Here is a 19,125-nt window from a genome sequence, read left to right as displayed (position 1 = left end):
TTGGGTTTTTTGCGATGAAAAAGTTCGGGAGGTTAGTTGCTCAAAAATATGAATATACTTAACACTGCTGAACTGTACACTTAAAATGGTTAAGATAGTAAATTTTATGCTGTATGTAGTTTGCCACAAGTTTAAACGAAGGATCCACAAGTGATTAATATGCAGCAAGAGCTGAAAACTAACACTGCTTTAATGAAAAAAAAAAAAGGTAAATTGGCTAAATGTTAACACTGAAAAATGGACAATTTATTTAATAGTCATACTTTGCTGATACACTTGGTAGTACCTTTGCTCTTTTATCCTTAAAGTAATAATGTTGTCTAGGAATGTTAGATACCGTCTTTCTGAAATACTCGTGAAGCTTTAAACTATTTTATTTTAGGTGTAGAAATATTCACTAAAGAGTAGCATATTAACACTTGTCATTTTTCTTACTAATAATTCGCTTTTAAAATAAATCACTTTATTTAAATTAGCCAGAAAAATTCCTTTGCCTTTCTCCCTTCACTGATTAATAATTGTAGAATAACTTTATACTCAGATAGTTATTCTTTAACCATCTCTTTAACATTCCCTGTTATTTCATTTTTACCAGGAATTTATAGACTTTTCCTGCTAAGGCCTCAATTTGTGTTTAAGAAAGGCAGAAAGAAATTACTGTAAAAGATTGGAATAACTTAAATCATCCAAAATGGAGGCATACATAATGAAACAACTTTTAGTACTTACATAGAAAAAGGTTCGTATTTGTTTACAAATAAATTTATCATTTGGCTTTTCTTTTTTTCTTTTTTCTTCTTTTTTTTTCCTGTTGTCCTAGTCATGATATGCTTTAAAATATGAAATCTGCTACTCTTGAAGAAAACTTTTCTGTTTCTATAAAAACCATTTTAAAGGTGCTTTGAAAATAACTCAGTTTTGGGCATCCCTGGTGGCGCAGTGGTTGAGAGTCCGCCTGCCCATGCAGGGGACACGGGTTTGTGCCCCGGTCCGGGAGGATCCCACATCCCGCAGAGCGGCTGAGCCCGTGAGCCATGGCCGCTGAGCCTGTGCATCCGGAACCTGTGCTCCGCAACGGGAGAGGCCACAACAGTGAGAGGCCCGTGTACCGCAAAAAAAACCCCAAAAAACTCAGTTTTTTTGTTGTTTGTTTTCTGGTTTCTTTTTTTGTTTGTTTTTTAGGGCATGTACCTATAGACAACACTAGAATATAAGGACTTGAAGCAGTTGAGAATGTCTCTGCCAAGTCAACAAACAGCTATTGTTAACCCTCCACCACCAGCGTATATAAATACTACGAAAAATGGGCGATTGACGAATCAACTGCAGTATCTACAAAAAGTTGTCCTGAAGGCTTTGTGGAAGCATAGTTTTTCCTGGCCTTTTCAGCAGCCTGTGGATGCTGTCAAACTAAAGTTGCCCGTGAGTGTGTCTTATAATTATGTTAGTTTAAAACAAGTAAAACCCTGTAAATATCCTCTGATAGAAATAATATTATGAAATATATTTAACTTAATAAACAAATTATTCAGCACCACTAAAGAATATCCCAACGAGTATTTTTTCCTAAAACAAAAAACTCGTTTTTCTGAGCATTGAAATTCTCATTTTAGCAAGTTGTGGTAAATTGTAAGTATCAACATATGCTTTCTTGTATATAGCATATGTCCCTTGACCTTTTGGTGTAAGGTTGTCATAAGTGTTCCCTTCTCCAAGAAGTCACTCTTGACACGTCCTGACAGACTCAGGTGTTTCACATACAGAATTCAACTTTAGGTCTTATATTAAGAATTTTTAGCCATCTGATAACAGAATGGTTAAGTAATTTGTAATATAACTAGTAAACTGTAGAGCTGGGATCGTACTCTGGATTTGTCAGACTCCATAAATTCTAGTTTCTTTTTCTTCATGCCCTTGTTATTTTCCAGAATGGTTCTACTCTTATATTATTTCATTATTCTTTCTTTATTGGCTTTTTTTTTCCTTCTATCTGAAGAAAAATGCCATGGTAATCAACTTTGTTTCTCATCGCAAAAGGTTTTGGTTTCTATATTATCACTTTTAATCAATTGCTCTCTCTAGTAACAGGTGTATAGCTTCTTAAATTTCTTTGTGTACCAATTGTTGTAGTGAATTCATTCTTACTACTAACATTTAGAATTTCTTCTTACACCATAGGATTACTATACCATTATAAAAAACCCAGTGGATTTAAATACAATCAAGAAGCGCTTGGAACATAAATATTATGTGAAAGCTTCAGAATGTATAGAAGACTTCAATACAATGTTTTCAAATTGTTATTTATACAACAAGGTCTGTAAGCCTTATGCTATACTTGCTAATTCTTTTCTCTTACATACAGAGCAAAGAGATGTGTATAAACAAGTGTGCTGATTTCAAATTTCAAGTCTTGACCTGGGGTACATTCCATATTTTTAAAGATAATGTTTTTTACTTTATTTCCTAATTTTCATGTATCAATATTTGTTCATTTTGCCATATTTTTTGCTATATTTTTGTCTGAATAGGTATAATGGCTTATTATGTTTTAAAAAGTAAAATACTAATGATTGCTGGTTTCTGTGAATAAAGTGTTATCTCAAAATGTTCTCTACTACACTTCTGCCATTTTAGTTATAATATGAATGATAAATCTTATTATACACTAATCTTGGTTAAATTTTTATGGTATGGATCTCTAGTTATAATCTAAGAAGCCAAACAAATGACATACTTATTTTTTCTTTCAATAAATTTATTTATTTATTTATTTTTGGCTGAGTTGAGTCTTTGTTGCTGGGCTGGGCTTTCTCTAGTTGCAGTGAGCGGGGTGCGCGGGCTTCTCATTGCCGTGGCTTTTCTTGTTGCGGAGCATGGGCTCTAGAGCGCAGGCTCAGAAGTTGTGGCGCACGGGCTTTGGTTGCTCCGCAGCACGAGAGATCTTCCCAGACCAGGGTTCGAACCCGTGTCCCCTGCATTGGCAGGCGGATTCTTAACCACTGCATCATCAGGGAAGGCCAAATTATATACTTCTAAACTTCGTACAAGTTAACTTAAAGATCAGACACATTGTGTTATATCTCAGTAGTAGTTTTGCATTTGTGTTAATGTGTTAGCCTGTATGATAATATATGTGGACATTTTGAACTTCACTTTTGTCTTCATCCATAAAATTGGATTTGTGTATTCAACTTTCCTCCATATAGGATTCCTGTTTCCCTAAGTACTGCATCCTTTTCAAGCTGTTCTATGCTATCTAAAAATTTTTAAACTTATATTCCATTTATTCAAAATCACTAGTGACACTGAAATGTAATAGAAATGTTGGTTTAGTTTCCAAGGTAATCATTAGTGCCACCTTATGTATAATAGATTTAAGACTATTAGCTAATATGAATTTTTTAAAAATTAGAGCTAATGGTATTCTGAAAGTAACATTGGCAAATTCATTTTAATTTAATAATTGTAGAGTCCTCTTACATTTAATTTTTTCAAACAAAATTCAGTAATTTTCCTGAACTACCTAACTTAGAAATAGGTGTCTGCTTTAGGCTTTGCTTTGTAATTTAGTTTTTTCTCAGTAGTCAAGTAAAGCAAGATGAAGACTTCTAAGCAGATAGTTAAGATTTTAAAAACTTAGCTCTGGGCTTCCCTGGTGGCGCAGTGGTTGAGAGTCTGCCTGCCGATGCAGGGGACACGGGTTCGTGCCCCGGTCCGGGAAGATCCCACATGCCGCGGAGCGGCTGGGCCCATGAGCCATGGCCGCTGCGCCTGCGCGTCCGGAGCCTGTGCTAAACTTAGCTCTACAGTGTCACTTTATTGCTTATTTAATTGAAAACTGAATCACATCAGTCAAACCATGACGTACTTTTCACAGCCATGAACAAGTTTTGCTTTAACCTATTTGTAAGGTAGAAATTCTAATTTCGATTACCTTTTTGTATTAGTAGGATTGGTTGGATTTTAACCCTTAGTGCTCAGAATGACATCCTCAGTCCTTTTTAGAAGTTATAGGGGTAGGATGTTAGAATTTTTTTTTATTTTTTTGTGGTACGCGGGCCTCTCACTGTTGTGGCCTCTCCCGTTGCGGAGCACAGGCTCCGGACGCACAGGCTCAGCGGCCATGGCTTACGGGCCCAGCCGCTCCGCGGCATGTGGGATTTTCCGCTCCGGACGCACAGGCTCAGCGGCCATGGCTTACGGGCCCAGCCGCTCCGCGGCATGTGGGATCTTCCCGGACAGGGCCACGAACCCGTGTCCCCTGCATCGGCAGGCGGATTTTCAACCACTGCGCCACCAGGGAAGCCCCAGGATGTTAGAATTTTAAATGTGAGCTGCTATACTTAATTTAGAAGCGATAAATACTGTTTAGTAAATACTGTCTAAGAGTACTATGGCACTGCCTTCACTAAGGTAGCCTGAATTATAGAAATTTGATACAGTGACCATACTGTGTAAACTTATGTTACATTTTATATATTTTCTAGCCTGGAGATGACATTGTTCTTATGGCACAAGCTCTAGAGAGGCTGTTCAGGCAGAAATTATCTCAGATGCCACAAGAAGAGCAAGTTGTGGGTGGTAAGGAAAGAATAAAGAAAGGTAAGCAAGAAAAGGTTTATGTTCTCTTTCTTTCTCTTTTTCATATATATTTGAATGTGTGTGTAAGTATAATGACTAGAATTAAATAGTAAATCCCTGGGAATTCCCTGGCGGTCCAGTGGTTAAGACTTGACACTCTCACTGCCAAGGGCCTTGGTTCGATCCCTGGTCGGGGAGCTAAGATCCTGCAAGCCATGCGGCATGGCCAGAAAAAATTAATAAATAAAAATAAATAAATAAATAATAAATACTTGAAAGGAGGTAGACATCTAGAAGTCCTTCTACATCTAAAATGTCCCTTTCGGGCTTCCCTGGTGGCGCAGTGGTTGCGCGTCCGCCTGCCGATGCAGGGGACACGGGTTCGCGCCCCGGTCTGGGAGGATCCCACGTGCCGCGGAGCGGCTGGGCCCGTGAGCCATGGCCGCTGAGCCTGCGGGTCCGGAGCCTTGCTCCGCAACGGGAGAGGCCACAACAGAGGGAGGCCCGCATACCACAAAAAAAAAAAATAAATAAAATAAAATAAAATGTCCCTTTAAACAATCTGCTAAACCTTGAGCACAAGGATGGCTATCATACCAGATTGGGAGGACTGTATAGATTATGGCCTTGGAGTAAACTTTCCTATAGAATAGTGCCATTCACATAGTAGGCAGCAAATAATTCATAGTTGCTATTACTATTTTAGTGGATCATGTATCTGTGCTATACTAATTAAGAGGGCCAAAATTGCCAGCATTTCTCTGTGTCAGAAGATCCCATAGCTAAGAATGAAATGTTGCTGTTGGGTCTGAAGATTCTCTTTTTCTAGCTCTTAACTCAGAACTTTAGGGGGAGGTGTTTTACTGCTAATAATCCTAATATTTAAATATGAAGTTATAAATTTAATCTTAAGTATTCAGATGGGTTTATTGTAGAGGTTAATCAAGATTGTCATAGGTCAAATGTTGGTTTATCTTTGGGTCACTGAAGCTGTAAACCTTGGTTAAGTTCCTTAATCATTCCATGTTAGTTTCCTCATCTATAATATCTGGAAGATATTTAGCTTTCATGGTTGTAAATTTTTGTAAAGTATATGTTAAGTGGCTGGGACATATGAGACTAGTACCAATTCAGGTGATGGTTGAGGTTGTTTTATTGATAGTATGATGTACTTTTTTGCTGGTTGTTAATAGATCTTTAGGATGGGTCATGACTTATAGCTTGCTTTCCATCCATCCTGTGAGATACTCACTATTTAATAAAGTTTTTATTTTTTTATTTTTGGAGAAGATTGATCGTAAGTCTGACAATATAAGCATAGGTTTCCACAAGAGGTTTAAGATAAGCCCTTGTGAGGCAAAAAACACATAGATCAGTATGTTTCTTAAATTGTTAAAACAAGGTGATAATTATTGCTGACTTAAAATATTATCTCTAGCAAGGTGAAAATTACCTACCTTTAGAATGTTTTCCTTTAAAACACTTTAACAGTTTCTTGATGGTTAAGTTGTAGCTACTTATTTCAGGTGCTCAGATTATTGCTAAAAGCATAGGTTTCCCTTAGACAAAAGTTCTTTGACTTTGTTTTTCTGTCAGTACCTACTTGGATGTTTGTACCTATAAGGCACATACTTTGGGACTACAAAAAAGTATAACCACCCTAACTCTCAGTTTAAATTTACATTTAAGTTAGAAATAAAACTTTTTAAAATAATAAGGCAATGTATTACAATAAGTGTCAGGTGAAATTACACGTGGTGTGTGCTATGGTTCAAGAGTGAGAAATTGACTTGCACTGGAAAAGCTGGGAAAGGCTTTAGAGATGATAGAACTTGAATTTGGCCTTGACAGATAGGTAGGATTTGGTTTTGGTGTGAAGGTCTAGGTTTCCAAGTAACTTTTAGTAGGAGCTTTCTACTGCCTAAGTCATGTCACTTTTTATGCACAGTGGTAGGGAAACTGCCATGTGATGGTAGCTAGTCTAAATAATGTGGTTACATTTTGATACTTATGGTAGCTAGTCTAAATAATGTGGTTACATGTTGATACTTTATGGCAAAGAAAAAAAATTTTTAAAGTAGTACTTTGAATTGAATTGGTGTTGATTTACTGATTGAACAAATATTTGGGTACTTCTTATGTACCAGAACACTGTTGTGTATTCTTGGGATATATCAATGAACAAAACAAAAACTTTTGCCATCTCGGAGTTTACATTCTAGTAGTGAAAGAGACATATGTGATAGATTCAAAGTAGGCCTCATTGAGAAGTTAAGATTATAAACAAAGAACATTCCAGGCAGGGGGGTCAGCTAGGGCAAAGGCCTTTTCCCTTCCATCACTTTGGGCCATTGCCTTCATTTATGACCTGGATCTTGCTTCCCTCCTTACCTTCTTAAGGATTTTATTCCTTTGGTTATCCCCTTTGTTTCATGCATCATTAATCTTTCATTCTCTATCAGGTTAGTTTTATTATACTGTAAACATTCTCTAGTATCTCATCGTTAAAACTCACCTTTTCCCTATATCCTTCCAGCCACTGTCCTGTTTTTTGCTTTCCTCTTACATACTCATGAACTCACTTCAGTATAGGTTCTAGCCTTACTACATCACTAGAAAGGTTCTTGTCAGTAGTCTTTATGTTGCTAAATTTAAGTAATATTTTTCTGTTCTCATTTTACTTGATCCCTATCATTTGCTTTAGAAGGCTACTGTCTCTTGAAATGCCTTTATTTCTTGGTGCACACTAGTTGTGAGGGTTTACTTCCCATTCTATAGTCTTCTTGGCCTTATCATCCTCTTCTACTCAATCTCTAAATATTGAGGTATTTTTCAGGGCTTGATATTAGATATTTTCGTAAAGTCCATCTGTGTTCTGTTAACTCCCAGATTTATAGAATTTGGAGAGTCAGGGATACTCTATGTTGTATGTCAAATATGATAATGACATGGAAAAAATAAGAGAACTAAAGAGTAGTGGAATAGAGAGGGTTGCTTTATATAGGGTGGCTTGAGAAGGTGACATTTGAGTAAAGCCTGAAGGGAGTGTTGAAGTGAGCCGTGAGGCTGTCTCCTGCCAGGCAGAGAAAATAGTCTGCTTATGGTTACCAAACTTGAGGACAGCAGGCCAGTAGTCTGGAGTGAAATAAGTGAGGAGAAGGGTGATAGAAAGTGAGGTTGGAAGGAGCACAGAGGTAGGGGGAAAAAGTAGAGGTCATATGGTTCCTTACAAGCCATTGTGAGGACTGGCTTTTACTTGAGGAGAAGATTAGAAACCACTGAACATTGAGCAGAAGTGTCCTTGTCTTATTTGAATTTTAAAAGATTCCTTTGCTTGCTGTTTTGAGAATAGACTATAGGATGTAAAAAGCAGAAGGAAAGAAGGCCTTGTAGGATGCTACTGCAGTAATTCAGGGTTATTACCACCTATAATAATAGTTGGATTCTGGATAAGAAGATAGAGCAAAAAAGTTTGCTAATGGATTGGAAATTGGGTTTGAGAGAGAGTGGAGTCACAGATGACTCCAGAGTTTTTGGCCTGGGCAATTAGAAGAATAGAGTTGCCTAGATGGAAGGATGGGCTTTTGAAATACAGTCATCCCTCAGAATCCACAACGGAGTGGCTCCAGGACCCATCGTGGATACCAAAATCTTCGGATGCTCGAGTTCTTTATATAAAATGGCATAGTACAGTGGTCCCCCATATCCCTGGGTTGCCTCTTGACTGTTGTATCCAAGGTTGGTTGAATCCGCAGATGTGGAACCTATGGATACTGAGTGCTGACTGTAATAGATTTCAAGGTGATGTGATCCAAATGTCTCCAGTCCTACCACTGTCTGGGAACATATAGGGCAAAAGAACATGCACAAATGTTCCTTTGATAAGAGAATTATGTTTACATCTGTTGTTCTGTGTTAGCCAGTGATGGACTATCTGAAACAAATGTCCTAGGATATTTATGCAGAGCATTCTGAAGACCTCACGTAGTACCATATAGTTATCACCACGGTGTCTGAAATTTTTGCTCGGGTTTACAGCAACCTGAAGCTAAAATCACAGAGCTCTGTTAGTCTGAGTTTAAGCTAGGCACCTTTTTGAATAAAACTGATAAACCTACCATTAATATAACAGGTTTTGAAGTCTCCAGTATTATATCTAAATCAGTCTAATTGTCAGCAAGTATGTGTGGGAGGGTTTCAAAGGGGAATGGGAGTGTAAACTGTGTTTATATTTTTAAAAGCTGAACTAAATGTATTAAAATAGAATGCTAAAAGAAAAATAGTTTTATGTTTTACTCAGATACTGACTCTGGTTCACACTTTACTAGATACTCAACAGAATGTAGCAATTTCTGTTAAAGAAAAACAATCCCTCAAAGCACTGGAAAAAATATTTAAGCAGCAAGCAATTCCCTCTGTATTTCCCGAAACATCTATTTCTCCTTCAAACATGGCACAAAGTGCTCCACTGAACTCTGACTCACAAACAGGCACCCAAGTAAGTTTACTGTAGCATTAAAATGTTTCAGTGTAAGTTTGTTGTGATGTCTGTACCTTTTTTAAAAAAACATCTTTATTGGAGTATAATTGCTTTACAATGGTGTGTTAGTTTATACCTTTTTTTAAGTTGATAAGAAAATTGATCTTCAGCATACAGCAGTCAATCTTTTTGTCTGTGTACATTTTGTGAACAGAGACCTGGGAGGCAAACCAAATTTTAGAGATTTCTTAGGTAGAACTTGAACTGATTTAGTATCTTTGTAGTATTAATATCAGTTGTCCAACTACTTTTTTTTTTCTTTTTTGGGTTATATAACTTTTATTGGCTCACAACTTGGTGGGTTGATAATTTTCTTTTTAAAAATTGTATACCCTAGCTGGTTTCAGGTATTCAGAAACTTTTTTTGATATAACCATGACTTCCCCCCCCATCTTTCATTGGTCTCAAAGGTTTGTACCAGACAGTTCTTTGGGATGTGGGAAGGAAATATCTGAACTATTTATTTTACCTATGAAAGAAAAATTAACCTTTACTAATATTTACTACATGGAAGACTTGGTGCTAAATATCATTTCCTTTTTTTAACTGATAAGGGTAATGATCAAAGTGTGAAAACTGTTGCTCTGAATGTCACCTTATATATAGTTTTCTTTTTGTTTTTAAATTGTTTTGTTTTAGGTTACAAAGGGTGTGAAGAGGAAAGCAAATACAACTCCTACAGCTTCAGTAGTTACAGCAAGTGGTGAATCTTCCCCAACACTTACAGAAAAAAAATCAGGGAAAATGCCACCTATAAAAGAAAATGTGCTGACAAATGTTTTGATGGATTCTCAGCAACAATATAAAGTTGTAAAGAATGTTAAAGTAACTGAACAATTAAGGCACTGTGATGAGATTCTTAAAGAAATGCTTGCAAAGAAACACTTGTCATATGCATGGCCCTTTTATAATCCTGTTGATGTTAATGCTTTGGGACTCCATAACTACTATGATATTGTGAAAAATCCAATGGATCTTGGAACCATCAAGGTAAATGTTGTGTTAATAGGAGAAACTTCTTGATTATAAAAGTAATCTTGTCATCATAAATTTAAAATTCAGAAAAGGATAAAAGAAAAAATGACCAGTAGTCATACCACCTGAAGTAAATCATGGGAACATTTTAAAGTGTATCTTTTTATTTTCTTCAGTTCAAACACATTCATGGTTATTTACCACAATGTTTGAGTTACAGTATGTAATACAACTCTGTACCCTGAATTTTCACTTTGTAGATATTTTCTTGTTGTATATTAAAAGTATTTTTAATTTGCATAATTATAATACAAAAAAGGTTTTTTTGGCAAGGCATTTATGTGGTTTCTAATCCTCTCTGCATTTTTTGGTCTTCTGCCAGATTGGTAAGTTTTCTTTATTGCTGATTTGGAAGCTTTAAATTATTGGAAAAATTTAATTATGTATATTCATTTTAAGGGAAACTACTAAAAGAGTAGAACTGTAGCATTTTCAAAATGATGCATTATCTCAGTATTCCTCCTGAATGACTACTCATTGTACTCCCTGTTCTTTATTATTTTCTAGAAATTTGGTTCTTTTAAACACAGTTTTGTTTTATTATTTCATCATCAACATTGTTTATTAACATGTTACTAATTTTTGTGCTCACCCTCATTTCTTGCTTCTTACTCTTTCCCCTCTTAGTTTGTTTTTCTTTTTGCTGAAGTGCCAACTTCAGTGGTTCTTCCATGAGCATTTATAGATAGTAAACTCTTAATAGTCTTATCTCTGAAAGTATCTGTATTTTGTCTTTATTCTTGAATGGTTCTTTAACTGACTATGGAATTCTAGAATTACCAGTTATTTTCCCTCAGCACTAGGACAATATCCTTTGGCATTTATTGTTGCTGCTAGGAAGTCTGCTGTCAGTCTACTTGTCATCTCTTTGTAGGCAGTCTGTCTTTCCTCTCACTGGTTGTGCATTTAATTTTATTCATCTTGATTGGAAATTAGCACTTTCAATCTGAAGCTCATGTTTTAAGTTCTAAAAAAATTTTAAGCATTATCTCTTCAAAATATGCTTTTTTACTTTCCCCTAATACTTACATGAGAGGTCATGAAACAACCTGAAATAGGTAAACTTGAGCTGAGTCTTAAAGGATAAGTAAGACTTAGTAAGTTATAGCATCGGTCCCCAACCTTTTTGGCACCAGGGACCGGTTTCGTGGAAGACAGTTTTTCCACGGACGGGTCGGTGGGGGGATGGTTCAGGCGGTAATGTGAGCAACGGGGAGGAGCAGATGAAGCTTCAATTGCTCACCTGCCATTCACTTCCTGCTGTGTGGCCCTATTCCTAACAGGCCTGAGGGTTGGGGACCCCTGAGTTATAGGACATTCCAGGCAGGGGGAGCAACTTGGAAGGCCCTCAGATCATAAAAACATCCAGAATACAATATTTAAGCCAACATGAGACACAATATGAAGCAATGAGTAGGGGAAAATGAGACTGGATGGAGACTGGGGCTTGAACATGAAAGACCCCCATTGTAGAGGCCTACCTAGAGCTGGCATTAAACATGAGGATTATGTCCTCATATTTGATTCCTACAGTAACTTCTGTAGCAGCAATGTGGAGGCTGGGTTATTTAGGAGGCTATTATAGAATTCCAGGGATAAGAAGATAGTGACTTTATTTAATTTAGTTCTCTGAAATCATTCCCAGTTGCCAGTGATCTGAGTGGTAGAAAATTATGTTTCTTGTTTTAGTTTTGTGTTTCTTTAATTACAAATGATGTCTAGCATGCTGTATTTGTTTATTGGCCTTTTGTATTTATTCATGGATTGTCTGTTAATATACACTTGTTTTGCCCAGCAGTCTATAGGATTTTCTTGACTGCTCATTTTTCTTTTTATAGTGGCTGCCTAACTGGCTACTCTGCATCCTCATTTCTATCCACTTTATATGCAACTACCTAAAAATGTAACCCATCCTGATATTTCTCTTCTGTTCAATTTTTAATGTCTTTTCATTTCCAGGAGAATTTTAATACAGTATAAACCTTTCATTTAGATGTTCAAGGCTCATTTAAGGAGTTTATTTATTCATTATTTTCCTACAATCAAACTGGTCTATCCAAGATTATCTGGAAACACTGGTTTTTTCCTGCTTTTGTGGTTTTGTTCCTGTTCTCTTCTTTACTTGAAACACCCTCCTTTGTCTCTACTTGTCAGAATTCACTGGATTTTTTCAAAGTCTAAAAATACAAAACAAGCATAGCAGAATTTTAATGTTTGTCAAATCTGGATGGTGGGTATCTGGTTTTGGTATTATCTATTATTCCTCTGTATGTTTGAATTATTTCATAATATAAACATTTAACATAGGTGCTCAAACAATTATTGAACTATATTGTTGATGAATCCTGTAATTTTTCCTTAATTTAGGCGAAAATGGATAACCAAGAATATAAAAATGTGTATGAATTTGCTGCAGATGTTAGATTAATGTTCATGAATTGCTACAAATACAATCCTCCAGATCATGAAGTAGTTACAATGGCAAGAATGCTTCAGGTGAGTTTTTACTTGTGCTCTGAAAGTGAGTTTCCTCTGAACATAGTTTAAAAATTTTAGAACCATAACTCAAGAGATAAAGAATATGCCGCCCACCCCCACCAAGTAGTAAAGCATAATTTATACTCTTAAAATTGTGGGGGTTGTTTTCTGAGGCATAGCATCCATAGTAAATCTGTTAATGAAGCTGCCCTACATATAGAAGGTACTGGGGAAATAGTAGTGAAGAGAGGACAGTAGGTATCTGAGAGAGGGTTGACTGGAGTCAGTGTCCCACTGAAGGGAAGGCTCAAGGACTTTTGAGGCTAAGCCATTGGGAAGTAGTAGAATGATGCACCAGCCACAGGGCAGGAGATCTTAAAAGGACTTCCCCTATATAATCTGAGAGGTCTGTCTTACCTGGAAAAATGGAGAAAAGTTGCTAAGGTTGGTAGGCAGGGAAGCATGAGTCTTATTATATTTCTGGTAAATCTTTTTTTCCTCCAATTTTTTTTTTTTTTTTTTTTTTTGGTGGTATGCGGGCCTCCCTCTGTTGTGGCCTCTCCCGTCGCGGAGCACAGGCTCCGGACGCGCAGGCTCAGCGGCCATGGCTCACGGGCCCAGCCGCTCCGCGGCATGTGGGATCCTCCCAGACCGGGGCGCGAACCTGGTTCCCCTGCATCGGCAGGCGGACGCGCAACCACTGCGCCACCAGGGAAGCCCCTTTCCTCCAGTTTTATAGGGATATAATTGACATTGTATTAGTTTAAGGTATACGACATTATGATATATGTATATATTGTGAAATGAGTACCACAAGGAAAAATAGAATTCTCATCAAAATATGACACGGAGGGAATTCCCTGGCGGTCCGGTGGTTAGGACTCTGTGCTTTCACTGCCGGGGGGCCGAGTTCAGTCCTGGTCGGGTAACTGGGATCCGGCAAGCCGCGAGGTGCAGACAGGAAAAAAAAAATGACACTGTAATGTACCTTTTCTTAAAAGGTGTTATTGCTGCATTAAATCAGAAACACAGAAGACCTTAACAGTCTGATTTTCCATTATAGGACGTTTTCGAAATGCATTTTGCAAAGATCCCAGATGAACCTGTTGAGAGTATGCCTGTACGTTACATCAAAACAGATACCACAGAAACCCTTGGTAGAGAAAGGAGTAGTGAAGCTTCCTCTGCAGATAACTCTTCTGGTGATTCTGAAGATGAACAAGCTCAGAGTCTTGAAAAGCTTCAGGAGCAGGTAGTTGTTTATATTGATACAAAGTTTTTATATTCTTTCTAAGAGCTGCTGCTGTTGCTGATCTATTATAAAATCCTATTTGTAGATTAAAAGCTGTTATATTTAGATCACGTGTTAACTGTGACTTTATTTACTTATTGGCACATTTTTAATGTTTAATAGTCTTTTCCTACTCAGAAATCTATACATCTTAAAATTCTGTTATTTATATTCCTAATCACAATGAGTTGATTCTCATTGAAACAATTTATATGACATAACCTGTATAGTTTATGAATGAGATCTTTATTTAACATTTGTTACCTTTTGTGATAAAATGTTAACCTGCTTTGAGCTCAATCCTGAAAAATCAATGATTTAAGACTTAAGACTGCCTGGAAAAATTAATGATTCTTGGTCTGTTTTTAGATGAATATTTAAGTTTATGGGTTGAGTACATGGTAGTCTTTGAAATTTAACATACGCCTTTCAAAATAATGAATTTGTGAAATGAAATATCAACCTGAAGGAAATGAATTTCACGAAGGATACTGTTGACTTTTGAGTGCCTTCATTTTTTTCTACTGTCTTTAATTATTTAGAGCCATGAATGTTTAAAGAATTTTTCCTTTATCAGCTTAAAGCTGTTCATCAACAGCTACAGGTTCTGTCCCAAGTACCTTTCAATAAGCTAAAGAGAAAGAATGAGAAGTCTAAAAAGGAAAAGAAAAAAGAAAAGATTGATAACAGAGATGAAAATCCACGGAAAAAGTTTAAGCAAATAAAATTAAAGGAAAAGTCCAAGCGCAAGTAAGTATCTTTAATGATGCCTTATTAAAATAACATTATCTAAAATATATTTGATTAAATTTAACTTTTGTTACAGTCAGCCAAAGAAGGGGAAACAACAGGTCTTTGCTGCGAAATCTGAAGATAAAGATAATGCTAAACCTATGAACTATGATGAGAAAAGACAGTTAAGCTTGGATATAAACAAACTCCCTGGAGATAAACTTGGGCAAGTCGTTCATATAATACTGTCCAAAGAGACTTCACTGAGAAATTCCAACCATGATGAGATAGAGATAGACTTTGAAACACTGAACGCATCAACACTGAGAGAACTGGAAAAATATGTTGCTGCATGTCTAAGAAAAAGACCACTAAAACCTCATGGCATGTATTTCTTTATATTAGTAGAAATCAGTCTGGTATTTGTGTTAGTTTTTGGTTGTACTCACTCTTTTTTTTTTCTCCTAAATCACACAGGTAAGAGAATAATGAAGTCCAAAGAACTTCATTCACAGAAAAAACAAGAATTGGAAAAGCGGTTACAGGATGTCAATAATCAGTTAAATTCTAGAAAACATCAAACAAAACGTAAGTAGCGGTTTTCAAAATGTTCCTGTAACTATTTAATGTCTGGCATAAAAAAAGTAATACATTTATTTATTTTTGGCTGCTTTGGGTCTTTGTTGCCGCACACAGGCTTTCTCTAGTTGTGGCGAGTGGGGGCTACTCTTCGTTGCGGTGTGTTCACTTCTCATTGCGGTGGCTTCTCTTGTTGCGGAGCACGGGCTCTAGGCACGTGGGCTTCAGAAGTTGTGGCACACGGGCTCAGTAGTTGTGGCTCGCGGGCTCTAGAGCACAGGCTCAGTAGTTGTGGCACATGGGCTTAGGTGCTTCACAGCATGTGGGATCTTCCCGGACCTGGGCTCAAATCCGTGTCCCCTGCACTGGCAGGTGGATTCCTAACCACTGCACCAGCAGGGAAGTGCCTAATGTCTGCCATTTTTAATGTCTTTTTGTATTTTGTAGCTGAGAAAACTCAATCATCCAAGGCCATTGGAAGTGGTTCCCGACTGAGTGAAAGTAGCAGCAGTAGCAGCAGCAGTAGCTCATCAGAGTCTGAAAGTAGTAGCAGTGATTCAAGTTCTTCAGACAGCAGTGATTCCGAATCAGGTTAGCTGTCCCCTTAAGTATACCTCGGCTTGTGGGAAAATATTTTTCTTGTAATATTGAGACTTATCGTTTGAAGAAATGTTTGTTACTTACCCAGAATCTATGGTTTGGATGCCACACTTATTATTTAATTGCATGTTGACAATCTGAACTATTTTCCTTAAAAGAGATACTGTGTAAAGTGAAACTTCATATTATACGTATGTGACTTACAGACTTGTAATGTTGAAAATAATTTACTAAAGGTGGGATAGTCTGATATATAATATCAGATCCTAATACCAAAAAATAGCACAGAATAAAATGGTGATTTTCACTTTTTAATAAAAGATTATTTGAGGACATCTTTCACTTTATTCTCTGATATATCAAATCACTCTAATGTTGCAACGTGTGCTCTGTTGTGACAATATATTCTGAATTGAATAATCATTTTGAATTAAGAAACCAGTCAGCCCAGAAAACGTGTAAAGCAGATTTTTTTCACTTCAGTGTTTTCTTCACTGTAGATTATCATCCATTTATAGAAAAATGTACTTTAAATTCAGATTCTCAGTTATGCTAAAGTACCATGTTACCTTATATAGTTTATCATCAACTATATCAAGCTTAAGGCATTCATGTTTCCTTTGTACTCTTTCACTGATGGTTGTGTAGTTGACAGGTAATCGCTGCCCCAGGATGCAGACTTGGCAGAGGCATTCCATCATTGTTCACCAAAAGGCACATTCAAATACACGGCACTTCCAGGCCTAACATTTTGCTTTATTTTAAGTGAGACATTTCTTGTTTGTCATGAAATTCAGCTCTCTTTAAAACATCCCACACAGAATATTGTCACATTAGGAATTCTTACCATTTGTAAGGATATCCCTCTTATTTCAGTTCGTTAGTAAGGATCTGCTGCCTTGCAGTACATTGTTTCACTTTTGGTTCTCTTTTATTTGTGGTGCTAATGTCTGCATTTTGTTTTTACATTTCTGAAGTATATAGTGGTAAACATTTTTGTTAGAATAAACAGAATTTTTACTTTTGTTGAAATTTGTCACACTAGAAAATTTTTAAATTAATTTAGGACTCAGATTATACATTATTTTCTTATAGTTGACTTTTTAAGCATAAAAAAGTACTGAAAAAACTCTAACTTGCATTTAGTATTTTAAATTGTGACTAGCATTTGTAATTTCATCTAATAAAGAATTTATGGCCTAATAAGTTAGAGCACTGTGTCTTTTATTTGTAGAATAAAACTCTTATTAAATTATCTAATTATATATTGACTACTGATCAATAAATACCTTGAGTATTAGCAGAAAAGTACTTCAGAGTGCTTCAATGAAGAACCTTAATTTTAATTTGAATTATCAGTTTCTGATAGAATCTTCCAATATGTTGCTTGAAGGAAAGAATGTTTTTCATCTATTGTGTTCTTAAAATAGTGTAATATATATTATGTTTTCCTAACTTTCTAGCAGAATAACTCAGCCTCAGAATTCTGATTTTAAAACACTATTTAATTTTTATTTTATGACTATTTTATTTTATTTTATTTTATTCTTGTTTGATGTCATCTTTTCCAAGTAACTGGGGATGTTTTTAAAAACACTGTTAAAATCAAGGTAGCAAATTTTTATATTTCAGTCTACTTTATGGATAATATATAGGTTTGTGACACTAAGGTCAGTTTGTCTACTAATATGATAGGATAGTATGAGTTATCATTTATCTTTGAAATTTTCATTGTTTTATGAACCAACTACATACTTCATTGGAAAAACACTGTATATGTAGGTTATAAGTTGCAAATGCAATGCTTACCTTAACGGGGAAAGAACAATTATCTCTTTGCTTAATAAAATAAATTAGTAAATGAAGCAATAGGACCTTTTCTCCTGTTAACTTCAGTTGTACCCATTAAAATACTGTAAGGCTCTTGATTTCTAGTGCATAAGCTAACAGCATTTTTTTAACTTTCCTGAAAACAACAAAAACTATAAGTAAAAGGACTGCAAATTGTGAAAAATAATTAATTCAGACTATATCAATAGCTATACCTATTGTAAAAATAAGCAAAGCATCTACCATTCTTAATTATGCACATGATGTTATCAAGAAGCAGATGACAAATCCCAAATCTAAGTTTCAGGGTGAGGGGAAATGGGGCTGTGGAGAAAATATAATTTGTGAAAATTAGATATATTAGCAAAAACTTTATGTTACATAAGTAAAAATTAACTGAAAATGTAAATAAGATTTTGTAACTTTAAAATTTATTACGATTTGTCAAGAGCTGAAACTTAAAATAGGAATATCTTGATTATCAGAACTCTGGTTAAATAAGAGTTTTGATTATTCAAAATAGGACATATGCATATAATTTCATTTCCCCAAAATTTTAATAGTGGAATCTTTTCTGAAAGCATCTGTGAGAAATTCTTTTCTGATAGAAGGATATTGATCTTCAGTAATTTTTTCTTAATCTATTTTTTAATACCTGTCTTCCTGGATTTTTATAGCAACTTGAGACTGTATGCAGTTTTCTTAACCAAGTCACAATCTTTTATAATTTCTGTTATCAAGGACAGCCCTCTAAATTAACTTTTCAAAATTCTTTAATAGTATTGACTCTTAAGGTTCTTCTATAGTTTTCTTGTATTATGAGTTGCTCTCTTTACTGCAATATTATTCTGTGTAGGTATGCTGAAATGTTTTAAGGGTGACATCTGTGAAAAACATTTAAATGTTATAAATAGTGTTAGAGCTGTTTACACATTAATTATTATGTTCTATGTAATCTTAAACCTTATTTTATGCATGTTTAAAAAATATGGAGTAATTCTGCTTCATTAAATGGGATTAATTAAATGGCAGGGGAGTAAGTTCCAAGGAAAGATTTATTGTAAAATTTCTTTAGTTATAATTTCAAACAAGATACTAAATCAGTTCCGAGATAGACTTGTAATGAAATCCCAAATCTTTGAAAACTATAATCAAGGAATCTGTGGGCTAGAAGCAGTACTTAATTGCACATTTCAATGTGATTCGATTTTGCCGTTTAAATTGTCTTCTTGAGTTACATTGACATATGCAAATTGTCATGTGCCAAGAAGTCAAGAACAATGATTGGGAATTCCCTGGCAGTCCAGTGGTTAGGCCTCTGCGCTTTCACTGCCAAGGGCCTGGGTTCGACCCCTGGTTGGGGAACTAAAATCCCACAAGCCAAGAGGCGCAGCCGAATAAATAAATAAGTAAGTAGATAGATAAGTAAATAAAATAAAATCCTATCTAAAAAACA

The 19,125-nt window shown here is 35.8% G+C and overlaps 1 protein-coding gene across 2 annotated transcripts in view; it reads left to right on the top strand.

The window, feature by feature from the left end:
• Positions 1-1,227: 1,227 nt before the first annotated feature.
• BRDT (bromodomain testis associated) overlaps positions 1,228-19,125 on the top strand; it is a 48,715-nt gene continuing 30,817 nt past the window's right edge. Inside the window, exons 1-11 of one of the 2 annotated variants that reach the window (XM_055083957.1) lie at positions 1,228-1,422; positions 2,179-2,316; positions 4,491-4,605; positions 8,913-9,082; positions 9,764-10,114; positions 12,527-12,655; positions 13,701-13,889; positions 14,506-14,678; positions 14,755-15,044; positions 15,138-15,248; positions 15,687-15,830. In XM_055083957.1, coding sequence (XP_054939932.1) covers positions 1,234-1,422; positions 2,179-2,316; positions 4,491-4,605; positions 8,913-9,082; positions 9,764-10,114; positions 12,527-12,655; positions 13,701-13,889; positions 14,506-14,678; positions 14,755-15,044; positions 15,138-15,248; positions 15,687-15,830 — 1,999 coding nt within the window. In that variant the 5' untranslated portion in view covers positions 1,228-1,233. The remainder of the gene's footprint in view (positions 1,423-2,178; positions 2,317-4,490; positions 4,606-8,912; positions 9,083-9,763; positions 10,115-12,526; positions 12,656-13,700; positions 13,890-14,505; positions 14,679-14,754; positions 15,045-15,137; positions 15,249-15,686; positions 15,831-19,125) is intronic. The other variant, XM_055083956.1, reaches the window with a different exon arrangement.

Source organism: Physeter macrocephalus, chromosome 4 (assembly GCF_002837175.3).
Source record: "Physeter macrocephalus isolate SW-GA chromosome 4, ASM283717v5, whole genome shotgun sequence".
NCBI classification, from domain to species: Eukaryota; Metazoa; Chordata; class Mammalia; order Artiodactyla; family Physeteridae; genus Physeter; species Physeter macrocephalus.
The sequence above is the reverse complement of the archived record's forward strand: the minus strand, read 5'-3'. Positions and strand labels throughout refer to the sequence as shown.